This window comes from Pseudophryne corroboree, chromosome 6 (genome assembly GCF_028390025.1).
Source record: "Pseudophryne corroboree isolate aPseCor3 chromosome 6, aPseCor3.hap2, whole genome shotgun sequence".
Classification (NCBI taxonomy): domain Eukaryota; kingdom Metazoa; phylum Chordata; class Amphibia; order Anura; family Myobatrachidae; genus Pseudophryne; species Pseudophryne corroboree.
In genome coordinates this window covers 436,503,007-436,524,238 of record NC_086449.1, presented here as the reverse complement: position 1 = coordinate 436,524,238, position 21,232 = coordinate 436,503,007, and the positions used below count along the sequence as shown (strand labels likewise).

Here is a 21,232-nt window from a genome sequence, read left to right as displayed (position 1 = left end):
GACGGTCCAATTCCTACAAGCCCACGGGTGGCTCATCGACTGGAAAAAGTCCTCGCTGGTCCTTGCTCGGAGCATGGTGCACCTGGGGACACTACTGGACACACAGCCAACGATTGTTTCTGTCTTCAGAGAAAGTCCTAAAACTTCAAGCACAGGATCAGATACTTCCTCTCTCACCCAAGGGTGTCGATACACTCGGCGATGCATGTACTAGGCCTCATGGTGTCTGCTTTTGACATGGTAGATTACATTCAATTTCACTCTCACCTCTGCAGAGGTTAATCCTTTCTAAGTGGGACGGCCTCCCTCATCGGATCAGGTCTCAAATGATCTCCTTGACTCCGGAGGTTCGTCTGTCACTGAGCTGGTGGCTACAGGACCAACCAGTTGAGCAGGGGCCGTCCCTTCTGGATCTCCAACTGGGTCCTCCTGACAACGGATTCCAGTCTGCGGGGTTGGGGTGTGGTGTTGGAACAACACACTCTCCAGGGTCGGTGGACCAGGAAGGAATCTCTCCTCCCAATAAACATTCGGGAATTGTGGGCAGTGTTCAATGGTAGACACTGGCCCTGCCTTTAGTACAGAACAGGCCTGTTCAAGTACAATCAGACAACGCCACCACGGTGGCATACATAAATCATCAAAGCGTCACTCGAAGCTGCATGGCAATGCTGGAAGTATCAAAAATCCTACATTGGGTGGAACGTCATCTGCCAGCAATATCGGCAGTGTTCATCCCCGGAGTCCTCAACTGGGAAGCGGATTTCCTCAGTCGTCAGGACGTTCACGCCGGAGAGTTGAGTCTTCATCAGGAAGTCTTTCAACTCCTAGTGGACAAGTAGTGGGGCCTACCAGATGTAGACCTGATGGCGTCTCGACACAATCACAAGGTTCCGGTCTTCGGATCAAGGACAAGGGATCCTCAAGCAGCGTTCGTGGATGCACTGGCAATTCCATGGAACTTTCGACTGCCCTACTTTCGACTGTTCCCTCCAGTGTCACTCCTACCCAGGGTTCTACGGAAGTTAAAGCAAGAAAGAGGAATACTACTTCTAGTCGCTCCAGCGTGGCCCAGGCGGCATTGGTTCTTATACCTGCAGCGTCTATCGATAGAGCGTCCTCTTCTACTTCCTCAACCCCCAGACCTCCTCGTTCAGGGCACTTGTGTCTATCCGGACCTGGCCAGACTGGCTTTGATGGCGTGGCTCTTGAGGCTTCACTCCTGAGGGCCAAAGGATTCTCCGAGGCTGTTATTCAAATTATGTTGAAGGCCCGCAAACCGGTCTTCTGCACAGATTTATTACAGGGTCTGGAACCTTTTTTTTTTTTTTAAATATAATTTTTATTGAAACACTCAGAGTTCCATAATACATACAGATTCCTTGATAAACTTGAAATTTATCTTTAAAAGGTTATATGCAGAGCATGGTACCTGACATTTACCAAATACTAATCCAAACGTACATTACAATATTCCGAAACAACGCATTATTTAGACATGTAGCAGGCATATCTGTTATACAAAAATATAGATCAATGTCCTTTCCCATGAGACTATGTACTTAAAGATCATCCCCATTCAGCCATCTGTGTCCCCAACCTCCCCTTTACTTTAATCAATCAATGGGTGCAAGTGAGGTTATCAGGGTAACACATTTACCGGTGGATCTCCAGATAGTTCTCGAATAGCATACCATTGTGTGAGTTTCAGGGAGTCTCGTATTCTGGTACGTAAATCAATTGACAAAATATCAATATAGCTTTCCCAGGTTCCGAAGAACCCTGCCGACCGCTTCTCTTTTTCCAACATGGTTTCAATCCACTCCATGTTAAACACATGGTGTAGTTTTTCTTTAAATAATTTCAGGGTGGGGGGAGTAGCCTCAATCCATGTCTGCAGAATTGCCTTGCGAGCGGTCGCACTTATAATTAATAACAGGCGCTTACATCCTCTCTCTATACGTTGCTCTTCTGGCAACATACCAAATATTGCCCATTTATCCGTAAAAGGAATATAATTTACCAAATTGTCAAGAGCAAATCGTCTTATTTTGAGCCAGAATATTCTCAGCATGGGGCATTTCCAAAAATAATGATACATATCTGCTATATCAGCATGACATCTAGGGCAAGATGCGGATGGTATCAACCCTGCCAAATGCTGTCTGCGGGGTGAAAAATAAGCCTTATGAAAGATGTTCAAAAACATTTCTTGATATTGAATCGCCGGAATTGTCTTTCTCGACCAACAAAGTGTCTTCAGCAAACCTTCACAAGTCAGGGAGGGGATGGCGCGCACCCAAGAGGACATACCCGATTGGATATGGTTATGGTCAATACCCTTTCTCAGAAAAGCATAATGATGCGAGATCGCTCCCTTAACCGTTAAATCTGATACCAGCAGCACGTCCAAAGTATTATTCCAGTCATCGGCAGAGAGTTTCCCGACCACTGACAGAGCATAATGCTTAGCCTGTATATATGCGAATGGGTATCTCTGGAAACTAGGGAATCTTTCCGATGCTAATGTGTACGATAACGGTGCTCTAGTAACCCTATCCAAAAGCGCCCCCACATTATACAGTCCCTCTAGTTTTAATCTGTCGTAGGGTGTTGCCGCCAACCCGCCCTGGAAATCAGGGTTGCGTAGAAATTGTGAGTGAAGGGTGTGATAAGAGTTTAAGTTTTGTCTATGACGGAGTATATGCCAAAGACGTTTCGTAGTCCATAATAAGGGGTTATTACGTATATTATCTTCTACTTCGCTGTCATGTAAGTGTAACAAACCCGTCAAATTGCAGTTGGTTAAAAACTGTCCTTCCAGAGAAGTATTAGCATAAAGGTCCTTTTCTGATAACCAATCTCGCAGATATCGCAAAACTGCCGCATGGTTATAATGTAAAATATTAGGAAAGTTAATACCCCCATTGGTAACCGATTGTTGTAGTTTTATCAACCCTATTCGCGGTCTCTTCGCTCCCCAAATACATTTTCTGAAAAGGGCGTTAAGTGAACCGATGTCTTTTTGGGATAAGAGAAGAGGCAGAGCCTGCAAGATATATAACCATCTTGGGAAAGTCACCATCTTAATAAGGTTCGCTCTCCCCACATATGACAGCATGAGATGGGCCCAGCCCTCCAGCTCTCTCGTCGTATCAGTTAATGCTGTAGAAATATTCAGTCTATAAAGTTCTGCTGGGCGCTTAGGAAGACGAATGCCTAGATAGTCTATGTATGATCTAGCACACCGCACTGCAATCGTGCGGCCCCAATGCGGAGTGGTAATGCTAGGGTGCAAACAGAGACCTACTGATTTAGCCAAATTGACCGTGAACCCCGATATTTCACCAAATTCTTCCAGCTTCTCTAAAATTTTTTGCAAAGAAGACTTTGGATCATCTATATATAATAATACATCTTCCGCAAAGGCCGATAATTTCGGGTCTGGAACTTTTACTTCACATGGTGTGCTGCTAAGAATTATGATGCCTATTCGTTCAGTACTTTTAGGCTTTTGGCTTTTCTGCAGCAACGCCTAGATTTAGGCCTTCGTTTGGCCTCCCTCATGGTTCATATATGTGCCTTGTCGGTGAGGTTTCAGAGAAAAATTACATCTATTCTTGACGTTCATACTTTCACTCAGGCCGTTTTACGGATTCAACCTCCCTATGTCCCTCCTGTGACTCCATGGGATTTGTCTGTTGTCTTAAATGCCCTACAAGAGTCTCCATTTGAACCTCTTGAGTCTGTGGTTCTTAAATATCTTACACTTTGTTTTTGCTGGCTATTGCCTCTGCTAGGAGGGTGTCGGACATAGGCGCCTTGTCCTGTCGTCCACCCTTTCTGATTTTTCACCGTGACTGGGCAGTTCTTCGAACTTGCCCTGGTTATCTACCTAAGGTGGTATCATCTTTCCATCTTAACCAAGAGATTGTGGTTCTGGCCTTTATCTCTTCGAGGCGGTGCAATGCATCCTGGGAACAGTCAAAGCATGAGATGTCCAAAGTTATGAACCAAAAAGAACTTCCTTTTCCACTGAAATGTAGTAATGTCAAAAATTTTCTTTTCAACCAATCTTTTATGCTTTTACATGTATGTTTTGAGCCATTAACATGCTGGAGGACTCATAATCATCAACCTAAAACAAGTTTTCTTAAACTGGGTAACACACATTGCTTCAAGATGCCTTGGTCATCTTCTGATTTTATGATTCTTGCATTACGGTGGAGGCCTCCAGTACTAGGGGCAATAAAGCAGCCCAAGAACATTATTGTTCCTCCACCATGTTTACCCTTAGGTGGGGGGGGGGGTCATCTCCTTAAAATGTTCATTTTACCACATATAAACAATCTGTCCACAGAACATTTTCCCAGAAGACTTCTGGTTTGTCTAGGTACATTTTGGCAAACATCAGTTGTTCCTTTTTAGGTCTTTTTTTCAGAAGTTGGATCCTCCTTGGCCTTCACCCATAATGCCCTTCTTTATTTAGTTTGGCACATATGGTACAGGTGGAGTCCATCACTCTGGATAGTTCCAGGCCAGCCTTCAGCTCTGAATATTTTTCTTTTCCGCAGTTTGTACCAACCTTCATAGTCTTCTCTATGGATTTCCTTATTTTCCCATGTCCAGGGAGGTTCTTCACAGTTCCATGAGTAGCACACTTCTTAATAACATTGTACACCTTTGAAACGGGTGGTCTTTAGTATGCCGGCTGTCGGGATCCCTGCGCACAGTATACCAGCACCGGAATCCCGACAGCCGGCATACCGACACTTTTTCTCCCTCGTGGGGGTCCACGACCCCCCTGGAGGGAGAATAAAGGTATGCCGGTGGTCGGGCTCCTGGCGCCGGTATGCTGGTCGCCGGGAGCCCGGCCACCGGCATACCATACTACACCCTTTGAAACAGGTGTGCCAAAGTGTTTGGAGAAGGACTAATACCATTTAGAGATCTTGTTGATACTAACACTTCTAATGCTCTCAGACTGCTCTCTTGTCTTTACCATTGTGACAAAATAACAGGGAATAAAAAGTAATCTTTAGTACCTATTTTTTATTTTTCTAATTGATTTGAATGACTCGAGGATACCAATAATTGTGTAATGTCAATCTTTAATTTGTTTTTGTAGTATTTCCTCTTATTGGGGGTAATTCCAAGTTGATCGCAGCAGGATTTTTGATAGCAATTAGGCAAAACCATGTGCACTGCAGGGGAGGCAGATATAACGTGCAGAAAGAGTTAGATTTTGGTGGGTTATTTTATTTCTGTGCAGGGTAAGTACTGGCTGCTTTATTTTTACACTGCAAATTAGATTGCCGATTGAACACACCCCACCCAAATCTAACTCTCTCTGCACATGTTATATCTGCCTCCCCTGCAGTGCACATGGTTTTGCCCAATTGCTAACAAAAATCTGCTGCTGCGATCAACTTGGAATTACCCCCATTGTTTTTTCAAATTGTTATTGTTTTATGTTTAGCTGACAAACATGAGTGTCTATAGACCAAAGCTGTTTTAATACATTCTTTTCTTTTAGCTAAAATCATACATGATGTACCTAAAATTCAAGAGTTCCAATAATGTTGACGAAAACTATATTTCCCAGTGTTTAATTGATGCGGATTTGTACCAAGTGTGTCATCATCAAATATTTCTAATTGTTGTTTACTCTTCAGTATGTATGAATGTGATATGTGAATATTATGTTAACCTCTGCATTTGTTGGTTTCAGGTCAGGAGGAGTTTTATAGCACTCATCCACACTTTATGACTCCACGTGCTTTGTACCTTGTGGTTTACGATCTCAGCAAAGGTGCCTCTGAAGTTGATGCTATAAAACCATGGCTTTTCAACATAAAGGTGATCATCTTATATATATTTATATTGATGCTTATTCATTTTGGATAAGAAAGAACAAAATCAAATTTAACCTGGAATACTCAAATTTCTGTTAGCCTATACAAAAAGCAGAATAATTTTCAGCCTCATGCTGGGTAGGACAGATGCTGAATGGGTTATAATAAATGTAATTTAGTGGCTGAGTTGTTTACTAACCATAAAGGAACATTGTCTAAATTCTAATAATACCATTCTGCTGGTTTTGATCTTTATGTATTGTTCAAGCAATTACCTGTATCCTTTCCAATATTGTATTAATTCTATTAAAAATAGCACAGCAGTGCCTACTGAACGCTGCATCTGGGAGGGGGATCACTGCAACCTCTTTTCTAACTACATTAAGAGAGGTGGTGCTGCACTGCAGTTCTTGCTGCAGCTCTCTATTCAGGACACTCCTGCGCCCATTCTCGGAGAACTCCACAATTATTAATAGTAATAATATAACTAACAATATAAAAAGTAGAAATACAGATGCTCCTGCAGCTCAGTAACACGTGCCCACTCCTCTGAGGCACAATAGTAAAATAACTTCTTCCTGTGACCTCATGGGATGTAGAGGTGGAGGAGCAAGCATTCTAAACAAGTTGTGTGTGAATTTGTGTCTGCTCCTGGTTTGGCTCCCTCAACAGTCCAAGATATGGTAGTTTTCCCCTGTATACAGAGGTGCCCATCATTGCTGCAGTTGTGCCCATCAGCCACTCTTACAATGTCAGATTCTGTGAGACTCTGCTAACGTCAGGGATTTGCTGATAATCTGTCTTAGTCACAACTATTATGAACCAGAAGACAGTGCTGTTTTTTTTGATATGTGAAACCTGTATATCTGTGTGCAACTGAGTCTGAATCTGTATACAAAGTGGTTTGATGCAGTGGCTGCAGCTGTTGCCACGCCAAGTTTCATTGTGTTTCGTATGCAGACTCAGTCGCACACAGATTAAGTATCGCATGTCAAATTAATCAGCACAGTCTCCTGGTGCGTTCTAGTCTCATTGCATTGCAACTAAGACACATTTTCAGCAAAAAAAGCTGCCCAATGGTGGTAGAGTTGCACAGGACCTGGCGGCTCACTCATGACAGGCATCTTGTGCTGTGTGGTGTAATGAGGCTAGATGTATGAGGACACTATGTAGGATGAAAGATAAAATGGAAGGCAATTATTGTCATTTCAGCTTTTTAAATAGTTTACAACCATTTTGTAGTCCAAAAAGTTCTGCTTTTTTATTAAAATGTTGTGTTTTCTAATTTGCCATTTATTTTCCTCAGTTTATAAAAGTAGAAATAGTATGCATTCCTATGCATTCCCATGATCCTGTTTTATTATATACAAATGTTTCTAAAGTATTATTCAACAGATTTTTTTTTTTTTCTTTCAGGCTCGAGCCCCCTATTCTCCTGTTATTCTTATTGGCACACACCTAGATGTATCTGATGAAAAACAGCGTAAGGCCTGCATAAATAAAATAAAGCTGGAGCTATATAATCAGCGGGAGCTTCCCTGTGTTCAAGACTGTCACTTTGTGAATGCTACCGAAGAGTCTGATGCTTTGTCAAGGCTTAGAAAATCTGTCATAAAAGAGTGTTTGAATTTCAAGGTACTGTAATTCTATCTCAAAGACCTAGGTACTGTTTACTGTAAATCTGAATTATTTTGTTGTTAGAATAATTTGTGAGCTGTTGTTTATGTCCGCTTAGTTTATCTGTGCTACGTTAGAAAGTTCTTGTGCAGTAAACCATTCATTTTGGTGTTTTCAAATGCAAATAAGTATGATTGGCCCTTGCTAGATTGGCACAATCTTAGGTCTTCCAGAATGAAGAACTACAAACTTTAGGGGTAACTTGTCATAGGGAAGAGGAACCAGAAGTGGAACGATCTGTCACGATCCTGACTAAAATCATATCATTTGGTGACTTACCTCTGCCATCTGTCCTGTAACCTGCATGTTTTCTGCAGGGTGGGATAAACAGCTCCAGTATCATGAGTTCTCTGTGTGCTGAGCTCACTCTCTGCTAACGAGTGCAGCTATAGTTATTAATCTTCTGCGTGAATTCAGAACTCAGTAAGTCGCTGCATGGTGTGCCTGCATAACAATCATTGAGGATTTTCATGCAGTTCTATACTTCTGTGCCAGTATCCACAAGTCCAGTGGTTACCAGATATACCTTCCAGTGTTCACAGGACCCGTGGCCATTATTGCTAGTCTGTGCACACTCCACGCCGGAGTTCCCTCAAAAACCAGCTATGGACGTCACCATGACAGTTTCTGGTCAGCTGACCTTCCAGGGTCCAATCCGGATTAATTTCTGCATCATGTGAGCCACTCATCCACTCAGCTGTAAGCACTGGGTATAAGTTCCAGGTCTCAAGCACTACCAAGCTGTCAGTGCTTTGGTGTCTCTCAGCCTGGAGTGAGCTCCAGAATCTCCTGCTGGTAATAGACTCTTTGCAAGTTACCATTTCCTGCACTGCCTGACTCCCTGGATGATTTAAAGGGCCATCGCTGCCACTATATTCCGGCAGCGCCAGATTCACTGGAAGTCCTCCAGTGATCCAGAGGAACTATCCTGTATCCCTAATGGCATTTGCAATTGTCATCTCACGCATTTCCTGACTCCCTGGATGATTTAAAGGGACATCGCTGCCACTACATCCTGGCATCTCCAGACTCACTGGAAGTCCTCCAGTAAACCAGAGGGACAGTCCTATATCCCTAGCGGCCTTAGAGACTTTGCTAGTTCTTGCCAGCTTCCAGTTCTCCGCTGCGCAAGGTAGCGCACCATAGTTTCCCGAAAACCTGCCACTGCTGTCTACAACATTGCAGTATCCATTGTGCAGAACCACCGCATCACAGCTACTGGGAAACCAGCAGTGCTGACACTGCACTGCACAGCATGCGGAATCCCCATTGCGCTACCTCAGCTGCCCAGCGTTTGGAAACCTGTGTTGCCGACGTCCTCGGCTCCGTCCACAAGTATTGCTGACTTCCTCAGCTTCTGCTACAAACATTGCCGACGTCCTCGGCTCCGTCCACAAGTATTGCTGATGTCCTCGGATTCTGCTACAAACATTGCCGACGTCCTCGGCTCTGTCCACAAGTATTGCTGACGTCCTCAGCTTCGATTACAAGTATTGCTGACGTCCTCAGCTTCTGCTACAAGCTTTGCCGAAGTCTTCAGCTTCGTGTTCAGGTATTGCTGACATCCTCCGCTTTATCTTCAAGTACTGCTGTTGTCCTCAGCCTCGTCGACTGCCATCACACTGGTTCCAGCCAGCGATCTGTTACTTTCCTGCATTGCTGATCCTCCCTGCATTCCGTCAACTCACCAGTTCTTACATAACTCTCCATTAGGTGACAATCCAGCTACCCATTGCACTGGTGGCTTCCACCACCAGTGTTCCAGTACCCATAGCTGGTCACCTTCTCTCATAGGGTACACTGCCTGACTGCCGCGTATGGACGAGCGGATCGTTCACTAAGCCAGCCCGATTCTGCTCACTGCGCTCAAGACCAAACCCAGTGTCCAGTACTAGTCCGGGTTCACAATAACCTCAGCCCTGACAGTAAGCACTGACCCATGGATCCGGCTAGTGGTACTGGGTTAAGTGCAGACCTGCTTCAAGCCATAGCAGCTCGTCTGGAAGGCCTTGAGTTAGTACAGTGTCAGACAGTTAAAGGCTTACATGATCTTTGTGCTCGACAAGACTGGTTCCAGGTGACTCTGGCTACGTCACCACCATAGTCTGCAGTTCAAGGCTCTGCATCATTTCCTCCTGCCTCCTCCAAAAGTTCTAGCCCGAATTCTCCAGCATCAGCTTCAGGTGCGTCAACTGAACCTCTTATCCAGATTCCTGATCTGAAAGAGCTTCTTAGTGCTGATGTTAGAAGCATTTCTTCAGAGAAGTCGACTCCCTCGTTTGTTTATTCTCCGACCACCCGGATTTCTTTTGCCCATAAATATGAACAATTAAAGTCTCTTCTTCCATTGTTGAAGCAGTTACAAGACCATCACTTCAGTATTGTACTGAATATTTCTGAACTTCTTGGTGACCCTTCTGATATGGTAAAACTCCCCTCCACACCCGCCTCACTGGAAACATCTTCTCTACTCACTTGCACCAAAGAAACCAATGCTACTTCCCCTGGAAGAACTAAGTCTTTACCACCCGCATTGAGTAAAAAGTCCCAGTGTAACCCGCGGCTTAAACTTTCCGAAGATGAACGCAAACATCGCAGGCAGCTCCATCTCTGCTTCTATTGTGGGAGTTCGGATCATTTAATTGGAGCCTTTTCTCTTCGCAAGCCTAAAAAAGAGGTCACATCCCAATCTTGCTGTGTCTATGTTCACAAATCAGCTCAAGCATTCTCTCCGTCTACAGTGTCCTCCGACAGGGAATTCAAGAAAAACATCCGTAAAGAGGCTCAAATCTATGTTAGGGGCCCTAGGACAGGAAGACCCAATTTTCTAGTCGGGCACCAAAGGAGGTCTTTAAAAACTCTTCTCACTGAAGAGTTCTTTAACTCCCTAGCCCCAGGTGGTGTTTCCGAGTGTCCAGCCCCAGGTGGGGTTTCCGAGTGTCCAGCCCCAGGTGGGGTTTCCGAGTGTCCAGCCCCAGGTGGGGTTTCCGAGTGTCCAGCCCCAGGTGGGGTTTCCGAGTGTCCAGCCCCAGGTGGGGTTTCTGAGTGTCCAGCCCCAGGTGGGGTTTCCGAGTGTCCAGCCCCTGGTGGGGTATCAGAGTGTCCAGCCTCAGAAGGGGTGTTCCATGGTTTAGCCCCGGAAGGGTCATCCAACCCACTGGCTTCAGAAGAAGTATCCATTCTGCTGTCCCCTGGTGAGATATCTTTTGTTCAGGCTCAAGAAATGGCATTGGAGTCTCCTACCTCAAAATATATGTCTAGTCTGTTAACCCCAGGAGGGGCATTGGATTTGCATGCTCTAAGAGAAACTTCCAGCATTTCAGCCCCAAGGGAGGTATCCAGGGCTAAGGCCAAAGACATGGACATGAACTTTCGTCCATCATCTTCTAAGAGTGCATTGAGCACGGTCCAGCTTCAAAGAGAGTTGTCTGAACACCCAGATTCCACTTCTACAGATCTAATCGTCTCCGGTCCCAATCCGGTCCTATCCTTCTGTCCAGATCAGCCTCCTTGATTCAAGCCAATTCAAGTACCCCTGGACAAAATCCAGATGTAGCCGTTGGTCCAAAGAATCCACGGGTTCCAGCCAGTCTAGGCGGCTCTGTGTCCAGTACTGAACTACCTCCTCCAGTCCTAGCCGGTACAAGCGTTTCCGGGCCTAATCCGGCTCCATCCGCCTGTTCTGATCAGCATCCTTCGATTTCTTCCGATTCCAGTTCCTCCGAACCCGGTCAAGTTAAATCTAGTGATTCAAGTAATGGTCTCCTGTCAATCCGTCCATTTGATACTCCAGCACACATTTACTTTGATGGTGATTATGCTCAGTTCCGTGCATTGGCACGCCAATACCTCACTGAGACTGAGTCAGCATCTTCGATAAGTATAACTCCTGCTAACGCAATTAAATATTTACTACTTTTCTTTAGAGGCAAGGCTTTGGAATGGGCGAATCCTTTCATTAAGTCCAAAGATGCAATTTTAAATCATCTTCCTGCTTTTCTAGATGCAGTTCGACAAGAATTTGCTCTGAAGACCATCTGTTTGGGTTCATCGATCACACAGCTTCCAGAAAATACACCCAGTAGTCAGTTCTCTGATCCATCGCTCTCTAAGCAAGACCAAGCTCTGTTGGATCAATATATCAAAAATTTCAGGAAGGCTCAAGGACTTCAAGCTGTTGATTTGAAAATCGGTTATGCATCCTTCGACTCTATTCCTGAATCTTTGTATAGCTCCAGGTTCCCTGAACCATCGTATGCCACTGATATCATTATTCCTAAGCAGAAGATACCCATGCTTACCTTAGACTTGGACTCAGACTCTGATAGTGCATTTCTTGACGACTCCGATTACGTTATGGGAGGTCCTGTTCTTCCCAGTTACGCTTTTACGCATGAGGAAAGCCCAGAGTCTCCAACAAGGTCTACAGGCCTCTGTATGAAAGGACCTCACTTCAGGACAAGATTTAATTTGAGCCTTAGTGCTAGCTTCAAAAGCCCAATCTTCTCGCACTTCTGATCCAGGGAAGTATCCCTCCACAGTTTTGTTTCTCTGTCCTTTCTGATGAAGGAGATTCAAATTTCATCAATGATAGATGGTCTACCTGTTCTGAAGATCAGGAAGACTTCTAAGAAATCCAGTTTAGATTTTGTTTTGCCTGGTTTCTACTTTTTGTATTTCTTCAAGTTTCTACGGTGGTGTCCGGAGTCCACCCATAAAGGGAGGGGTACTGTCACGATCCTGTCTAAAATCATATAATGTGGTGACTTACCTCTGCCATCTGTCCTGTAACCTGCATGTTTTCTGCAGGGTGGGATAAACAGCTCCAGTATCATGAGTTCTCTGTGTGCTGAGCTCACTCTCTGCTAACGAGTGCAGCTGTAGTGATTAATCTTCTGTGTGAATTCAGAACTCAGTAAGTCTCTGCATGGTGTGCCTGCATAGGAATCATTGAGGATTCTCATGCAGTTCTATAAATCTGTGCCAGTATCCACAAGTCCAGTGGTTACAAGATACGCCTTCCTGTATTCTCAGGACCCGTGGCCATTATTGCCTGTCTATGCACACACCACGCCGGAGTTCCCTCCAAAACCAGCTATAGACGTCGCCATGACCGTTCCTGGTCAGCTGACCTTCCAGGGTCCAATCCGGATTCACTTCTGCATCATGTGAGCCGCTCATCCACTCATCTGTAAGCACTGGGTATAAGTTCCAGGTCTCAAGCACTAGCAAGCTGTCAGTGCTTTGGTGTCTTTCAGCCTGGAGTGAGCTCCAGAATCTCCTGCTGGTAATAGCCTCTGTGCAAGTTACCATTTCCTGCACTGCCTGACTCCCTGGATGATTTAAAGGGCCATCGCTGCCACTATATTCCGGCAGCTCCAGATTCACTGGAAGTCCTCCAGTGATCCAGAGGGACTATCATATATCCCTACTGGCATTTGCAATTGTCATCTCACGCATTTCCTGACTCCCTGGATGATTTAAAGAAACATCGCTGCCACTACCTCCTGGCATCTCCAGACTCACTGGAAGTCCTCCAGTAAACTAGAGGGACAGTCCTATATCCCTAGCGGCCTTAGAGACTTTGCTAGTTCTTGCCAGCTTCCAGTTCTCCGCTGTGCAAGGTAGCGCACCATAGTTTCCGGAAAACACTATAAATTGGAGGGTTCTGCGCACTGAGTGTCTTTATTCTATAGCTAGCCGGGGTGTGCTGCTCGTTCTGATGGGTGTATACATAAATGGAGAAGCTTAGTGGATATACCACAATAGAACTGCGCTCAACCCCTAAGGTGTGTGTGTTTAGGTAACGAATGCACATCAGATGTAATAAAGGATAATGTATGAACAGACCCAAATTTGAGTTTGCACTTGGATATAGAAATCACAAAAATAACAATATTATGCAAATTAATTGTTGTGAGCCACTGTATTTATTTTATACTGGCCAATCTAAAGGTGGGCGATATTGTCTCTTATAAAGTTCATACAGGTGGGCAAAATTGTCTCTTATAAAGTTCATGCAGGTTATAATACAGACTGCGGCATCCCGCACATCTGCTGTTGAAAAGTCTTTAGGAAAAAAATAATAATAATAAATGCTGGTGTTGGTAAAAAATCTTTAAAACCTTCACGATGCCCTGAGCTTACGGTGGTGGCATAAGTGGGGTAAAAAGGGGTCTCCGGACTGGTTTCCCCTCTCTGCCCCTGCTGCCCGTGGTGCGTCCTTGTTCAGACGCCCCCCGGGTGCGGGTCGGTCAGAGAGGTGGACCTGTCTAGCGGCGGGGAAAGGATTCAGATGCCGCTCTGCAGAGCGGCTAGCTGCACCTCTCCCACCGCTTACAGAGAACTCACCTGTCGCCCGCTCTAGCCGCGCTCCGTCTCCGGCTTCCTCCGCTGTCTGGTATCCTAGCAGCGCTGCTGGCTTCCGGGTTGGTCCGGTCACGTGACCGGGTCTTTTCGACGTGGGAAAGAGTCTTCCTGATGGTCTTTGAATCTGTAATGGTTCTTTCTTTGTAGTTCCTCTGGGAGTGCTTGAAGTGTCTAGATTGACATGATTTATATGTTTCTGAGGGGGCCATACCAGTTCTGATTGGATGAAGGATTGTATCACTGATTGGGCCTCTGACCTGTCTATCAAACTAGACCTGTTCTGATTTGTATGTTTCTGAGTGGGCCATACCAGTTCTGATTGGATGAAGGATTGTATCACTGATTGGGCCTCTGACCTGTCTATCAAACTATACCTGTTCTGATTTGTATGTTTCTGAGTGGGCCATACCAGTTCTGATTAGATGAAGGATTGTATCACTGATTGGGCCTCTGACCTGTCTATCAAACCAGACCTGTCCTGATTGGATGAAGGATTGTATCACTGATTGGGCCTCTGACCTGTCTATCAAACCAGACCTGTTCTGATTTGTATGTTTCTGAGGGGGCCATACCAGTTCTGATTGGATGAAGAATTGTATCACTGATTGGGCCTCTGACCTGTCTATCAAACCAGACCTGTTCTGATTTGTATGTTTCTGAGGGGGCCATACCAGTTCTGATTGGATGAAGAATTGTATCACTGATTGGGCCTCTGACCTGTCTATCAAACCAGACCTGTTCTGATTTGTATGTTTCTGAGTGGGCCATACCAGTTCTGATTGGATGAAGGATTGTATCACTGATTGGGCCTCTGACCTGTCTATCAAACCAGACCTGTTCTGATTGGATGAAGGATTGTATCACTGATTTGGCCTCTGACCTGTCTATCAAAGTCAGTGTGTTATTTCTCTAAAGTGGTAGGGTCCTATTTCCAAAATTAGAGTATGATGTGACATAGCTGATCTAGTATAATGTTTAGGAGAGATATACAAATAATACAGATATCTTATTTCTGTATTTGTTAAATCCATGTTTGTAATGCCTCTGCATCATTATATATTAGAAATAAGTGCCCTATATTAATATTTGTAGTTCTCCTGCTGATGGTGTCTAAAATGAGTAAAAGAGGGATGTACAGTATTCGGATGATGTTGTGCTACTGTTGTAGTATCTGACCTTATTTTCTTTAATATTATTTGCAGATGACCGACCTGATCTCATTGTCAATATTGAGACCCCTAGGGGCTAGGGTCCCCATATTGACAATCATGATCAATTCTTCTTTGCTCGGCTATTCTTGCTTTTAACGGTCTTATTGTCCTTCCTATATATTGTTTTACTGTAATATGTATATGATGCCCTGGGTTTGGCATGGGCAGGACCCTACCACTTTAGAGAAATAACACACTGACTTTGATAGACAGGTCAGAGGCCAAATCAGTGATACAATCCTTCATCCAATCAGAACAGGTCTGGTTTGATAGACAGGTCAGAGGCCCAATCAGTGATACAATCCTTCATCCAATCAGAACTGGTATGGCCCCCTCAGAAACATACAAATCAGAACAGGTCTGGTTTGATAGACAGGTCAGAGGCCCAATTAGTGATACAATCCTTCATCCAATCAGAACAGGTCTGGTTTGATAGACAGGTCAGAGGTTCAATCAGTGATACAATCCTTCATCCAATCAGAACTGGTATGGCCCCCTCAGAAACATATAAATCATGTCAATCTAGACACTTCAAGCACTCCCAGAGGAAGACCGAAAGGTTGAAACGCGTTGGAGGAACTACAAAGAAAGAACCACTACAGATTCAAAGACTTCATCAGGAAGACTCTTTCCCACGTTGAAAAGACCCGGTCACGTGACCGGACCAACCCGGAAGCCAGCAGCGCTGCTAGGATACCAGACAGCGGAGGAAGCCGGTGATGGAGCGCGGCGTGCGGCTGGATCGGGCGACAGGTGAGTTCTCTGTAAGCGGTGGGAGAGGTGCAGCTAGCCGTTCTGCAGAGCGGCATCTGAATCCTTTCCCCGCCGCTAGACAGGTCCACCTCTCTGACCGACCTGCACCCGGGGGGCGTCTGAACAAGGACGCACCACGGGCAGCAGGGGCAGAGAGGGGAAACCAGTCCGGAGACCCCTTTTTACCCCACTTATGCCACCACCGTAAGCTCAGGGCAACGTGAAGGTTTTAAAGATTTTTTACCAACACCAGCATTTATTATTATTATTTTTTTCTTAAAGACTTTTCAACAGCAGATGTGCGGGACGCCGCAGTCTGTATTATAACCTGCATGAACTTTATAAGAGACAATATCGTCCACCTGTATGAACTTTATAAGAGACAATATCGCCCACCCTGGGCATTAACCGCATACCTTTAGATTGGCCAGTATACAATAAATACAGTGACTCACAACAATTAATTCGCATCATATTGTTATTTTTGTGATTTCTATATCCAAGTGCAAACTCAAATTTGGGTCTGTTCATACATTATCCTTTATTACATCTGATGTGCATTCGTTAGCTAAACACACACACCTTAGGGGTTGAGCGCAGTTCTATTGTGGTATATCCACTAAGCTTCTCCATAGTTTCCGGAAAACCTGCCACTGCTATCAACAACATTGCAGTATCCATTGTGCAGAACCACCGCATCACAGCTACTGGGAAACCAGCAGTGCCGACACTGCACTGCACAGCATGCGGAATCCCCATTGCGCTATCTCAGCTGCCCAGCGTTTGGAAACCTCTGTTGCTGACGTCCTCGGCTCCGTCCACAAGTATTGCTGACGTCCTCAGCTTCTGCTACAAACATTGCCGACATCCTCGGCTCCATCCACAAGTGTTGCTGACGTCCTCAGCTTCTGCAACAAACATTGCTGACGTCCTCGGCTTTGTGTTCAAGTATTGCTGACATCCTCAGCTTCATCTTCAAGTACTGCTGTTGTCCTCAGCCTCGTCGACTGCCATCACACTGGTTCCAGCCAGTGATCTGTTACTTTCCTGCATTGCTGATCCTCCCAGCATTCCGTCAACTCACCAGTTCTCACGTAACTTTCCATTAGGTGACAACCCAGCTACCCATTGCACTGATGGCTTCCACCACCAGTGTTCCAGTACCCATAGCTGGTCACCTTCTCTCGTAGAGTACACTGCCTGACTGCCACGTCAGGACGAGCGGATCGTTCACTAAGCCAGCCCGATTCTGTTCACTGCGCTCAAGACCAAACCCAGTGTCCAGTACTAGTCCGGGTTCACAATAACCTCAGCCCTGACACGATCAATATTACAAAACAAGAAAAAGTGGGGTAGAGCACTACATTAGAAGAGGAAGGTACTATAAAGCACCTTCTTTCATGACTTGCCAAACCTTAAATACAAGTTCATCAATAAGTAGATCTTCTAACATTCATATATAGGGGTATATGCAATTGCGGTCGAATTCCCGAAAATGTCGAAAAACGGGACATTTTCGCCAAAAAATTTTTTTTTCGATAATGCAATTCAGTACTTTTCGTCAAAAAAAAAGGACTTTCCAAATTCGACTTTTTGAAATTCGACATTTGTCAAATTCGACATTTCTGCAATGGTACAAATGCGGCAATTCAACAAAAGTATATTCAATTGAAGATTGTAAATTCGACAACAGTGTTTTTAGACAGTAAATTCGTCATTTTCAATCCGCCACACTTTGCTGGCGGAATCTAATAAAAAATTTTAAAAACATGTTTTTTTTAGTGTTTTTTTTATTGGTAATAGCATATCTATTTATATTAGAAGGGATTAGGTACTTGGTTTGTCTATTTTGGAGGCACAAGTATTATTTATATATTTTTAAAAATATATATACAGTATATATATATTTTTTTTTATGGAATGGTAAAAATCTGAAAAAAAAATGCGTGGGGTCCCCCCTCCTAAGCATAACCAGCCTCGGGCTCTTCGAGCCGGTCCTGGTTGCCAAAATACGGGGGGGGGGAAATGACAGGGGATCCCCCGTATTTTAACAACCAGCACCGGGCTCTGCGCCTGGTCCTGGTGCAAAAAATACGGGGGACAAAAAGAGTAGGGGTCCCCCGTATTTTTAGTACCAGCACCGGGCTCCACTAGCTGGACAGATAATGCCACAGCCGGGGGTCACTTTTATACAGCGCCCTGCAGCCGTGGCATTTAATATCCAACTAGTCACCCCTGGCCGGGGTACCCTGGAGGAGTGGGGACCCCTTCAATCAAGGGGTCCCCCTCTCCCAGCCACCCAAGGGCCAGGGGTGAAGCCCGAGGCTGTCCCCCCACTCCCCCCATCCAAGGGCTGCGGATGGGGGGCTGATAGCCTTTTGAAAAATGAATGAATATTGTGTTTTTTTCAGTAGTACTACAAGTCCCAGCAAGCCTCCCCCGCAACCTTGTACTTGGAGAACCACAAGTACCAGCATGCGGGAGAAAAACGGGCACGCTGGTACCTGTAGTTCTACTGGGGGAATAAATACCCAAATAAAAACAGGACACACACACCGTGAGAGTAAAACTTTATTTCACACCTGCCGACACACACATACTTACCTATGTTGACACTCCGACACTGGCCACGACCCCCTTGTCAGTGAAGAATCCGGGGTACCTGCAAATAAAATTATACTCGCCAAAAACCAGAGTCCGGATCTTTTTTTATAATCCACGTACTTGTCAAAATTAAAAAACGAACACCCGGACCAGGCGGACTGAAAGGGGTCCCATGTTTACACATGGGACCCCTTTCCCCAAATGCAGACACCCCCTGTGACTGCTGTCACAGAGGGTCCATTCAGGCAATCAGCAAGCTCCACTTCGTGACACTCTGCTGATTGCCTACGTGCGTCTGAGCTGGCAGACAGCGCATCGCAAAGCTCCTCCATTATATTCATTGGTGGGAACTTTGCGGTCAGCGGTGAGGTCACTAGCGGTCAGCCGCTGACCGCTAAGTGACCTCACCGCTGACCGCAAAGTTCCCACCATTGAGTATAATAGTAAGGCTTTGCGATGCACTGTCTGACAGCTCAGACGCGCATAGCCAATCAGCAGAGTGCCACGACGTGGCGCTCGCTGATTGGCTGAAGGGACCCTCTGTGACAGGAGTCACGTGGGGTCCCGGCATTCGTGGAAAGGGGTCCCATGTGTAAACATGGGACCCCTTTCAGTCTGCCTGGTCCGGGTGTTCGTTTTTTAATTTTGACAAGTACGTGGATTATTAAAAAAGATCCGGACACTGGATTTAGGTGAGTAGAATTTTTTTTACAGGTACCCCGGATTCTTCAGTGACGAGGGGGGCGTGGCCAGTGTCGGACTGTCAACATAGGTAAGTATGTGTGTGTCGGCAGGTGTGAAATAAAGTTTTACTCTCACGGTGTGTGTGTCCTGTTTTTATTTGGGTATTTTTTTCCAGTAGAACTACAGGTACCAGCGGGCCCGTTTTTCCACCCGCATGCTGGTACTTGTGGTTCTCCAAGTACCAGCTTGCGGGGGAGGCTTGCTGGGACTTGTAGTTCTTCTGGAAAAAAACAATATTCTTTCATTTTACTCAAGGCTATCAGCCCCCCATCCGCAGCCCTTGGATGGGGGGGGACAGCCTCGGGCTTCACCCCTGGCCCTTGGGTGGCTGGGGGGGGACCCCTTGATTGAAGGGGTCCCCACTCCTCCAGGGTACCCCAGGCAAGGGGTGACTAGTTGGATATTTAATGCCACGGCCGCAGGGCGCTGTATAAAAGTGACCCCCGGCTGTGGCATTATCTGTCCAGCTAGTGGAGCCCGGTGCTGGTCCAAAAAATACGGGGGACCCCTACTCTTTTTGTCCCCCGTATTTTTTGCACCAAGACCAGGCGCAGAGCCCGGTGCTGGTTGTTAAAATACGGGGGATCCCCTGTAATTTTTTCCCCCGTATTTTGGCAACCAGGACCGGCTCAAAGAGCCCAAGGCTGGTTATGCTTAGGAGGGGGGACCCCACGCAATTTTTTTTCGTTTTTTTTAAACATTTTTAAAAATCTAATCAAAATCCGTCAAATCGGCCGTTTTTCGACAGCGGGAGTGTCGAATCTGTTTTTTATTGAATATGTAGAATTCCGGCACCCACATGCCGGAATTCGACGGTCGAATTGTGTTGAATAAAAAAACGGGCGAAAAATTGCCGCGATTCGCCGGCAATTGCATATACCCCATAATCTAGTTGGTTAGCTAAATAAAACATTTTTTAAACCAGCTGTCTACAATTCAGTTCTTCAATAACTTATTAAATAGGAAAAAGGCTTCCCCTGTAGAACAATGGCTATGACTTTAGTTCAGAGAAATCTCTTTACTGTTTATATATGTATGTTATTGGTATGTGGTCCTAAGCCAAAATGTTATGGGGGTCAGCATGGTGGCACAGCGATTATTTATGTTGTCTCACAGGTCACTGGTTTGAATAATTAATTTTGTTATCTGTAATTACATTTTCTGAATATTTATTTTAGTTTTAATCCATAATCTGTCTTTCTCGTCATTGCTCAGATCAGAGACCAACCAGTTCTTGGGCAACTGATTCCAGACAGTTACTTGGAGCTTGAGAAGAAAATTTTGATTGAGCGGAAAAATGCACCACTGGAATTTCCAGTTATCAGTTACAAGAGGATGCTAGAAATTGTAACAGAAAACCATTTGCATTTAGATGAACATGAACTACCATATGCAGTCCATTTTCTAAATGAATCTGGTAATTTTATTATTATTATTTTTTTCTTCTATTAATTTTCCCAGAGCGTTTAATTGCAATATTGCCAATATAGCAGATGTTGTTAGTAGAGTTACAGGATACATGGGATAACACTTCTAAGAACAGATGATCACACGATTACTAAAGAGTGACTTCTTACTAACCTCTCTGGAGGGGAGAGGAAAATAATTGCCAAGTATGCACAAAGTGTTGAGATCTAGGAATTAGATCCCTTCTGCCCTCCCCATCTCTGGAAAAATTTACTTCTTGTAATCGCTACCTACAGTGTTTGAAAGAGGGGACACAAAACCACTGTGTGTGTGTTCGGGCTAGTATGGGGCAGAGAATGTAAGGCACAATGGGGTAGATGTATGATACTGGCACATATCATTCCGGTATCACTCTTCCTACTTTGCCTCTTTACCGATGTGAAGCGGGAAGCAAGCTGTATTATCTTGGCTGCTGAAGAGGCACAGAGAAAACTCCCCCCTCTGGCGATGCCTGTCAGCGCCCACAGCGCATCAACCTAGTGCTGATGCGCTGTGTCTCTACCCCACAGCCGGCTCACTGGGCATTCACAAGATCTCACATATATCCTGGAG

At 45.1% G+C, this 21,232-nt stretch overlaps 1 protein-coding gene across 4 annotated transcripts in view; it reads left to right on the top strand.

Moving 5' to 3' along the window:
- LRRK2 (leucine rich repeat kinase 2) overlaps positions 1-21,232 on the top strand; it is a 469,339-nt gene that overhangs the window by 320,536 nt on the left and 127,571 nt on the right. For all 4 annotated transcript variants that reach the window (XM_063927081.1, XM_063927083.1, XM_063927080.1 and 1 more), the window contains exons 31-33: positions 5,732-5,859; positions 7,272-7,490; positions 20,429-20,630. In XM_063927081.1, the coding sequence (XP_063783151.1) occupies positions 5,732-5,859; positions 7,272-7,490; positions 20,429-20,630 (549 nt within the window). The remainder of the gene's footprint in view (positions 1-5,731; positions 5,860-7,271; positions 7,491-20,428; positions 20,631-21,232) is intronic.